This window comes from Euleptes europaea, unplaced genomic scaffold (genome assembly GCF_029931775.1).
Source record: "Euleptes europaea isolate rEulEur1 unplaced genomic scaffold, rEulEur1.hap1 H_3, whole genome shotgun sequence".
Classification (NCBI taxonomy): Eukaryota; Metazoa; Chordata; class Lepidosauria; order Squamata; family Sphaerodactylidae; genus Euleptes; species Euleptes europaea.
The window spans coordinates 341,057-351,856 of record NW_026612051.1 but is presented as its reverse complement, the minus strand read 5'-3'; the positions used below and the strand labels follow the sequence as shown (position 1 = coordinate 351,856).

The 10,800-nt window shown below is 39.9% G+C and overlaps 1 protein-coding gene across 1 annotated transcript; it reads left to right on the top strand.

Moving 5' to 3' along the window:
• LOC130492930 (protocadherin gamma-A8-like) lies at positions 1–2,503 on the top strand. The gene has a single exon (XM_056866702.1). The coding sequence runs from the start codon at positions 107–109 to the stop codon at positions 2,501–2,503; it is 2,397 nt and encodes a 798-aa protein (XP_056722680.1). The 5' UTR covers positions 1–106.
• Positions 2,504–10,800: the final 8,297 nt, after the last annotated feature.

Genomic DNA, 10,800 nt, shown 5'->3' with positions numbered 1-10,800 from the left:
GGGAATTAAACAAATACAACATTCATTTTAAAAACAACCCAGAGAGACCTCCTTTCCTTGGAGTCAGAACCAGAAGAACAAGAATCCCTTACCTTGCTGCAAGGGAATGGGAGAAATACAGAAGCAATGGAGCAGTATGAACAAAGGAATCCTGCAATACTTAATCACCCTGTTTGTGTGGAAGGCAGTTGCTGGGCAGATTCGCTATTCCATTCCTGAAGAGATGCAGAAAGGCTCCTTTGTGGGGAATATTGCAAAGGATCTAGGGATGGATGGAAAACATCTTTCAGAACATGGACTCCGGATCGTTACCAGAACAGGTACCATTCAGTATTTTGCTTTGAACTTCAACAGTGGCATTTTACAAACTTCAGAGAGAATAGACAGAGAGGCAATCTGTGGACAGGCAGAAAAGTGCACCTTAAATTTTCAGGTGATTATGGAGAGAAAATTAAAGATTTATGGAGTAGAAGTGGAAATAACAGACATCAATGATAATGATCCTCACTTTCCTCCATGGGAACAGGTCCTTGAAATCAGTGAGGCATCTACATTAGGGTCCTGTTTTGACCTTCCTCGCGCAGAAGATCCAGATCTGGGTATAAATTCGATACAGAGTTACCAACTTACAGGCAGCAGCCATTTTTCTCTGCAAGTCCAAATGGAAGAAAATGGAATTAGACGTGCTGAATTGATGTTGGACAAACTTCTGGATAGGGAAGACAAATCAGTTCATGATCTAATCCTCACAGCTTCTGATGGGGGAGATCCAGTGAGATTTGGCACTGCTCAAATCCACGTAATAGTTCTAGATGCCAATGACAATGCTCCAGTTTTCAGCCAACCTCTTTATGAAGCAACTGTCCTGGAGAATATTTCTAAAGGGTCCACTATAGCTACAGTAAAAGCAATAGATCTGGATGACGGTATTTATGGTGAGATAAAATATTTATTCCATACAATTACAAATAAGATTTTTCAAACATTTCTTCTTAATTCTACAACTGGAGAAATAACACTTGGAGGAAAACTCGATTATGAGGATTCTTCTTTATATGAATTCGAGGTACAAGCAAAAGATGGCGGAGGCCTGAGTGACAGATCAAAAGTTGTTATTTTCATTTCAGACTTGAATGACCACGCACCTGAATTAGAGGTAACCTATCTCACCAATGACATCCTTGAGAACTCATCAATTGGAACCGTTGTTGCCATTCTCAATGTGCAAGACGGTGATTCCGGAGTTAATGGGGAGGTCACATGTTCAATAGAACCAAACCTCCCTTTTCGGCTGAAAAAATCCATGGATAACTTTTACAGTTTGGTGACAGATGATATCTTGGATAGAGAGAAAGTGGCATCCTACAGTATCACCCTCACAGTTACTGACCATGGGATTCCTCCTCTTTCTACAGCCATAGTGATAGCTCTAAGCCTTGTAGACGCAAATGACAATCCTCCCCTCTTTGCAGAATCTGCCTACACATCTTATCTCCTGGAGAATAATCTGAGAGGGGCATCTATCTTTTCCTTGAGAGCAGATGATCCTGACTGGGAAGAGAATTCCAGAATAACATATTCTATCACGGAAGGACTTGATCAATCCCTTCTCTCATCATACCTCTCCATTAATTCTGAAACTGGAGTTGTCTATGCATTGAGCTCTTTTGATTATGAAGAAGTGCGGGAGATCAGTTTCTGGGTTAAGGCCCAAGATGGAGGCTCCCCACCACTCAGCTCCAACGTCTCAGTGAGTCTCTTAATTTTAGATCAGAATGACAATGCCCCCCAAATCTTGTACCCTTCTAGCCCCACTGATGGCTCCACTGGAGTAGAGCTAGCCCCTCGCTCTTCTGAGTCTGGCTATCTGATCACTAAGGTGGTGGCGGTGGATGCAGACTCTGGCCAGAACTCCTGGCTCTCCTATCAGTTACTCAAGGCCACAGAGCCAGGGCTGTTCACCATAGGACTCCACACTGGAGAGATCAGGACTGGCCGTTTCTTTCTGGACAAGGATGCTCTCAAGCAAAGCCTGGTGGTTTTAGTGAAGGACAACGGGCAGCCCCCTCTCTCTGCCTCTGTCACGGTCACTGTGGTGCTGGCCAACAGCATCCCTGAAAGCCTCTCTGATATTAGCAGCATCTCAGCTCCTGCAGATCCCCAGTCGGACCTCACCTTCTACCTGGTGGTTGCTGTGGCCTTTGTCTCCTGCTTGTTTTTTGCCTTCCTGCTTGTGTTATTGGCCCTCAGACTTCACAGATGGAGAAATTCTCAGTTGTGTGCTTCTGGGAGTATGAATTTCAATGGCGTCCCTGTTTCCCAGTTTGTGGGGATTGATGGAGTCCGAGCTTTTCTTCACTCTTATTGCCAAGAAGTTTCTCTCACCACAGACTCTAGGAAAAAACAGTTTAATAATCAGCAGACTTGTGACACTAATGACCCTATCCTACCTTTTGAAGATTTAAATATTAACAATGGAGACCAAATAGTCCAGGTGAGTTGATGAATGTGATTTTCTTTTATTGTATCTCTGTTTATTAATCTTGGCATGGATTTCTCAATGGGTTGTTCAGTTAGGTACTTTGAAAGTCATGAGAAAATCTCTGTGTGTCTGTTCGTATTCATAGAGATTTGTCTGTGGATTTCTTTGAATTAATTTTGGAAATTAATCAGTAACAACTCACTTTATCTCATGATGAAGTGCGCATGAACTAAAAGGTTTTTCACTAGTCCCTTGTTGCTCCCAGAAGGTTTTGTAAATAATATTAAGTAAGTTTACAAAAGTAAAATCATCTTGTATTGTTGTCAAAGCACTCCACATCCATTACCTTTTTGCAATTCTTAGTGAGTTGCTAAGTAGATGGGTTTTTATTTTTATTTTTTATTGCAAATCAAGAGCATAACAGTGTCTACTTTTATTTTTTTATTTTAATCATTAGTTAATTTTCTGGAGCTGATCTTGTATCGAAATAAATTTTGTTGATGAGATTGACAGGTGGGGGGACAGTAAACAAAAATTCATCCCAGATAAGACTGAGGTGCTATTTGTGGATTATAAAGATGTTGGGCATTCGTAGAGTAAGCTTGTATTGAACAAAACTTCACTTCCTCTTCAGGAGCAGGTTTGCAGCTTGGGGTGCTGGTGGACCCAAGCCTAGAGATAGAAGCACAGATCTTCTTTGTGGTATACAATGCCTTTTAACCAGCTTCACATGGTGTGTCAGTTGAGACCTGTCATTGAGAGGGGTGATTGGATTGTCCATGCCTTGATTACATTGCTGTGATGTAGTTTGCATAGGGCCACCTTTGAAGGCTGTTCAGAAGATTCAACTGGTTGAGGATGTACCAGTAAGGCTCTTGCAGGAGTCAGTTATAAGGACCACATCTTATCCATTTTGAAAGATTTTTGCTGGTTGTTGACTTGTTTTTATACTGGTTACTACCTACATTAGTCTATGTTGTCTGAAACTATGGTATCTGAAGGAATATCTTCTCCCACATGACTCTACCTACTGCTTAGGATCATGTTCATGGGTCCTACTCTGAGTGCCCCCAATGGAAGAATCAAGGAGAGTGAGCACCAGAGATGGAGCCATTTATGTTCTGGCACCAAGGTTATGAAATGCCTTGTCCAGTTAATCACCTAGGCCATTTATGCTTGGTAATTAGCAGCGCGTTCCAGGCTGAAGTGCACAACATTGTGTTTTTTTTTAGTGTTTCACGCTGAACCTTCATTCAGAAAGAAACTACAAAGCCGGCACATACCTGTTTCGCATTTCTTAAGAGCCCCTTTAATGCGACCTTTTATGTTTGCTCCGCCCCTGCCTCGAAGCATTTACAGAAGGAACCATGAAAAATCACAAATGCAGCTTAGCTATGCAAACGACCATTGCCAATGGCTATGCGAAGGAAGGAGCAGGCGAGTGGGGGTGTGTGGAATTTCTCCTTTTGCAACAGGACCGTGAATAGGCATTTTAAAGATCACATTTAAAAAAGAGCTTTGAGCGAGCATCAAAATTGACCCTGCATAAATGGCCCTAGAACCAGATTTGCAGTCTTTTAGCCTTTGTGTGAAAACACCTTTATTTTCCCAAGCCTCATTGTAATTTTATCTGCGGTCTCCTGCCTTTCTGTTCTTGCTGATGGATTTTTTTAAAATATGATGGTGCTTTTCTTTGTTTTACTTTTACCTTTTTTCAATATTTTGTTCAGATTTTTTTATATGCTGGACTTTGTACTGTCTTCATTTTTCTATGTGCTTTTATTGTTTTTAAATTGATTATGGCATGTGAGCAATATTGGTACATGATTTTAGGAAAGATGGTGATAGATTATACCTTGAGAGGGAAAGTAAAACCAAACAGCCGAGTCTCCTCAACAACAATAAACTTTAGTGATCCCTGGCCCTAAGACCATCCGGATGGCCTCAACCAGAGCCAGGGGGTTTTCGGCCCTTGCCCTGACCTGGTGGAAGTCTAATGAGACTTGTGCCCTGTGGGACTTGGCCCAGTTGTGCAGGGCCTGCAAGACAAAGAAGTTGTACCAGGCCTATGGTTGAGGACAGCTATGGTAAGACATGTTAAGCTGGCCTCACATCCCTTCCCCTTTCCCCTTCTGTCTTTCCCTTCCCTTTTTCCTTGTCCCTTCCTTTTCTTCCTCCATCTTCCCTTTCCCTTCCTTCCTTTTTGTGTTTTCCTTCCATTATCCTTCTGTCTCCACCTGCTTGAAATAAACAACATCAGTTTGGACTGTTGGCCTTCCTATTTTTAATTTTTTATACATATTTATCTATTTTAGATAATAATGTTGGCCTTCCTATTGTTATCTGGGATTATGGCCACCAGTTGAAACATCCTTCCTAAGGGAAATAATTGATGGCACCTCCTGTATGAAAATGTAGTAAAATTGGTCCAGTTTTAATTGTATTTTGTATTATTATGTATATATTTATGTATGATGTTAGCTGTCCTGAGCCTGGGGGAGGGCATGGTATAAATAAAATAATTTATTATTATTAATATTACTACTACTGCTATTATTATTATTATAACTGTATTTCTGGTAAGTGTACATAGGCTCTAGGTATATTAATTTTAATTATCACTCCTTGTGCTCCATTGATGTGCTTATTTTAAAACCTATGGAAATAACATACGTTACCAATAAAGTGAAAAGCGTCATATTCTCTTCCGTGTACACTGCGACCAACATACTATCAAAGTGTTATAAAAATAGAGTGGAAGTGTACAGAGGAAAATAAGTCTATGGGTCTATCTTTAATAAAAGCATCTGAAATGCATCTTTAATAAGTCTATGGGTCTATCTTTAATAAAATGCATCTGAAAATGTACATCTGGAGAAGTTGTCCACTTAGGGGAATCCCATATTAAAGAGACTGATTCAAAAAAAGCAGGGAAGTGCTGTTGTCCTAGTGAACTCAAGGTGTCGCTGTTGGACAAGATGGGAGTAATACTGGATCAGCAGTGGAGACTCCTGCAAAATTCTCCATCTGTTATACAGAAGAGGAGAGAGGAAGGAGACGGCTTTATTTTAAAAGCTCCTCCAGAACTGAAATCTCTTCCTCTCTCAGGAGCCCTCAGGTAATAAGAACTAAATTTCAAAATCTTACTGCCAAGGGATGGAATGTTTATAAATACTGGCATCTGGAAAGGCAGCTCTGAAAATGAGGGTGCTGGAAATTAGACATGCAGAGAGAACAAGGGAGATCAAGAGGCAAGTACTCTTTTTGTGCATATTTTTGTCTCTTTTCTGTCTGGTGAGGTCTGAGCAGGTTCACTATTCACTTCTGGAAGAAACAGAAAAGGGATCTTTTGTGGGGAATATTCCCAAAGATTTGGGATTGGATGCTAAAGAGCTATCAAAACGCAAGATTAGTATTTCTTCAGAAAAGCCATATTTCACTCTTAATGAACAAAATGGCAACCTATATGTGAATGAGAGGATAGACCGGGAAGAAATATGTGGGAAATCAGCCTCGTGTGTCCTAAAACTAGAAGCTGTGGTGCATAATCCTATGAACATTTTCCATATACATGTTTTCATTGATGATATCAATGATAATGCACCCCAATTCCAAGAAGAAAATATCATACTTAAAGTGAGTGAATCAAACACACCAGGAGCTCAGTTTTCCCTGGGAAATGCTGAAGATGATGACATTGGGGTCAACTCCCTCCAGACATACCAGTTGAGCTCCACTCCTTATTTCAAACTAGATGTTAGAGAGAGTGAAGATGGTGAAAAATATGCAGACTTAATATTGCTGAAACAACTGGACAGGGAAAAGGAACACACACTCCACTTAGTTCTTACAGCTCTGGATGGAGGAGAACCTGCAAAAACTGGAACCACCAACATAGTGGTAAGAGTTCTTGATGTTAATGACAATATGCCTATCTTCACCCAATCAGTCTATAAGGTAAGCTTGAAAGAGAATGCACCCAAAGGAACTTCTGTGCTGCAAGTTAAAGCATCTGACATTGATGAAGGATCAAATGCTGAAATTATTTACTCATTCAACAAAATCCCAGAAAGATTCAGGCAGAAATTCAGCCTGAATCCCCATGATGGAGCAATTACGCTTAAGGAGATGATTGATTATGAGGAAAAACAAAGTTATATGATGACAGTACAGGCCACTGATGGAGGTGCTTTAGTGGCATATAGCAAAGTGGAGATTGTGATCCTTGATGTGAATGACAATCCTCCAGAAGTTGTACTTACTTCTGTATCCAGTACAATTCCTGAAGACTCCATGCCTGGAACTGTTATTGCTTTGCTCAAAGTTCATGACCCAGATTCTGGGGACAATGGAGAAGTCACTTGCCATCTCAGAGGCCTTGTACCTTTCCAGATAGTTTCATCTTCAGATAGTTACTTCAAGCTCCTTACAGATAGTTATCTTGATAGAGAAAAGATCCCGGAGTATAATATTACAATCACAGCCACAGACAAGGGGATCCCTCCTCTCTCCACATACAAAACCATCTCCCTACAGATCTCAGATATCAATGATAACCCTCCAGCCTTTGAAAAGGCTTCCTATACTTCCTATGTGCTAGAGAACAACCCATCTGGAGCATCCATTTTCAGTGTCAAGGCCTCTGACCCAGATGAGGATCGCAATGCACAAATCACTTACTCCATCCTCAAGAGCAACATTGAGGATGTGCCTCTCTCCTCCTACCTGTCCATTAATTCTGAGACTGGCACCGTTTATGCACAGCGCTCCTTCGACTATGAGCAATTCCGAGAGTTTCAGATTCAAGTGCAGGCCCAAGATGGAGGCTTCCCATCCCTCAATACCAGCACCACAGTGAGAGTGTGTATCCTGGATAGGAATGATAACACTCCGCAGATCCTCTATCCTTCCCAAGGAAGTGAAAGTTCGTCTTTGTTTGAGGTGGTGCCTCGGTCAGCTGAATCAGGTTATCTGGTGACCAAAGTGGTGGCAGTGGATGCTGACTCTGGACACAATGCCTGGCTCTCTTTCCACCTGCTGCAGGCCACAGAGCCCTCTCTTTTCACCATTGGGTCCCACACAGGAGAGATCAAAACAGCCCGAGCATTAATGGAAAGGGAAGCTGCGAAGCAACGGCTGGTCATTATGGTGAAGGATAATGGGCAGTCTCCTCTCTCAGCAACTGTGACTCTGAACCTCGTCTTCGCTGAGAACTTCCAGGAGGCTCTTCCGGAAATGAACACCCAACCCAGTGACTCAGACTCTCAGTCTGATCTCCAGTTTTATTTGGTAATGGCCTTGGCCTTGGTATCCTTCCTATTCCTTGTGACAGTAACACTGACCATTATGTTGAAACTTCAGCGGTCAAGGCACCCCACCTTCCTTCAGTGCTTTATTCCTGATGCAAAGACTGGCGCCATTTTCCCTCCCAATTATGAGGAAGGAACTTTACCGTATTCATACCAGGTCTGCTTATCTTCTGAGTCTAGGAGAAACGAGTTAACTTTCCTTCAGCCCTCTGTCCAAATAGCGGAAAATATCCTCAGCAGTTTAAACTCCGATAATCCTTCTATGTTCAATGGAAAAAACATTTTAGACAGTGAGGCAAATGAGGGCATGGTGAGTTTATTACCTTTTCTTTATAACTTAATTTTATATGCTATATTCTGTTTGGTAAATGTTTGTACAAGAAACTAATGCACAAAATATATGTACATATAAACAAGGCAGAATAGACTGAAAAAGTTTATATGAGCTAACCGAAAAGAAATAACATCAAAAATGAATAAGCTCAGATTTGATTATTCGGTGATGTGGGAATATGATATAAAGTGACACTTTGAGCTTGGTTTTTTGGAATAACAATAGTAAGTACAGATGCTGCTAAAATGACTCCATGAATGATGGCTTCATACCTGAGATTTATAGGAATATTTGATGTTGTCCTTATCATATTATATTCTTACTGCTGATATTTTGACTGATACGTAATATTTCCAGAACAGTTAATTGGCATATATCCAATTTTCTCAATTAAGTCCCAGTAGGCAATCTATGCATAATTCCTGTGAAGTGCCATTGAATTCAGTGGGACTCACTTCTGAGTTGCAGTTAGGCAACACATTTTTTTCCTTAATTTTGTTCAATAGCTGGTATCACTTTTTGTCAGGTGTTCAAAAAGACATGACTGTCCATTGCAGTATAAAATGATGAGTGATATTCAAACTCCATTGCCTGGGCAAGCTCAGTAATAATAATAATAAATAAATAAATTTTATTTGCTGCTAATATGCCAGATAAAACAAAGGCAAGCTCAGTAACAGAAACCTACTTTTTTAAAAGAGAGTTGTCAAGTTAAGACTAGAAATAGTTTGTATTCCTATTTGGAAAAAAAACACCATAATGGCAGTGGAATGAGGCTGTTTCAGTACCTTCTGCTCTGTGTGTGACAAAAGAAGAAAGTGGTTTAATTTGCACCATCTTGTTCATTGTTGAGATGCTACTGTTTGTTCATTTCATCATCCATTTCAGCTTTTACAAAGTCAATTCCTAACCCCAGTGACATGAGATATTATGCTAAAACAGTTTTATTGCTGATTATTCCTTGTTACTTCCTTTATGTAACAGACATAAAATGGTCTTATTGGATCCAAATCTCTGGTTATCAAAGTGGTAGGCCTACAGTGTTTATTTTGAACCATGATCATTTACTCAGCGGACACCATTTCTAGTTGGCTTGTTAACAATAACAGTAGCACCATTAAGTAATCCAGGACAAACATATTACATTGGTAAAAACATGTACTAACATAGTAGAGAATTACAACCGTTATGCCTTTTCTTTTTAAAAAAATGCCTGTGCATTATTATTATTATTATTAATATTATTATATAGGCCACAATCCACATTCTGTACTGAAGAGTACATTCCACATGTTTCCATGCATGAATGACTTTGTTGAAATGGAGTCAGTATTAAGAAGCAAGGCAGAGTCTGAGAGAATGATAGAGACCAGCTTATCTTATGAGAGACTATTGAATACTTTCATGAATATATGGGGAAAAGATATTTCACAAGAAACAGCACAAGCAGAATGGGACTGGATATGGAGAAATGTTTGGTCAAGATTAATATCAATGAATGTGAAGGATCACTTTATAAAAATATGATTTCAGTGGTATCTTACATCATATCACTTACCAAAGATTTATTCTAATTCCTTAGATGTAGGTTGGAGGTGTCAGGCCAACACAGCTGATTTTATTTTGGAGTTGCCCACAAATTAAAAGTTTTTGGTATATATTATAGATTAGATTTATATTATGACAGGTTTTTTATTATAGTTTATTAGGTGAGCAAAAGGGAAGGTGGCAGAATTAGGCATGGATATTTTCCTTAACGTGTTAATAACACCTAAAGTTTGTATAGCAGCAATGGGATTTAATAGCAGCAATCCACTGTTGATTGAAGAATGGTATGGAATGTTGTTTATGATAAAATTGACATATTATGCAAAGTCTAAAGACCTGGCTAATATACTTCTGATAGATTTATAGAGAAATAATCCGTGCTCATCATGTACTGGAATGATAAAGTTCAGGATACCCTTGCACCCTATGTGTTTCTGAGTCATATATATCTTAATTAAATCAGTGGCTGTTTTAGTATCTATGTGTTCGATATTTTATTGGTAAGTCATAATAGCATGATGTACCTATTTCATAGTTTTGCAAATGTATTTGTATACTAATTAAAAGGTTTTTAAAGATTGTACTGATATTAAAAGTATTGATTTTTTAAAAAGCAGGCACAGAGCTTGATGCAGTTGAGGGGTACATGGCATGTGGGTGGGGGAAGAATGGGAAATCATCCCATGCAAAGGATCTCTGCCACTGCAAATGAGAACAAACCAGGGAATCTGCCTCATGCTAAAGGGACCTAAGATGCATAGGTGGCCTTAGGCAAGCAAGAACGAAGGTAGAGTGGACATACCATGTTTAAAAGGTTTTCATGTGATACTTCAGTGAATTCATGATGAGCACTGTGATTCAACCCAATAAATCTACCTGCTCCATATGTTGTCCACCCCTTTTCAGAATGTCAAAATAGGCCTACTAGTGTTGATGTATCATTGGAGTGGCAGATATTTGACATGACTGAACTTCATACTTGAGTATATTGTGTGTGTGTAAAGTGCCGTCAAGTCGCAGCTGACTTATGGCGACCCCTGCAGAGTCCCCCTTGGAGATCTCCCAAGTACCGACACTGCTTAGCTTCCGAGATCTGATGAGATCGGGCTATATATACCATTCCACAT

Bases quoted from the DNA above. Each gene is read 5' to 3' on its own strand.
- LOC130492930 (XM_056866702.1), top strand. From the start codon at position 107: ATGGGAGAAATACAGAAGCAATGGAGCAGTATGAACAAAGGAATCCTG.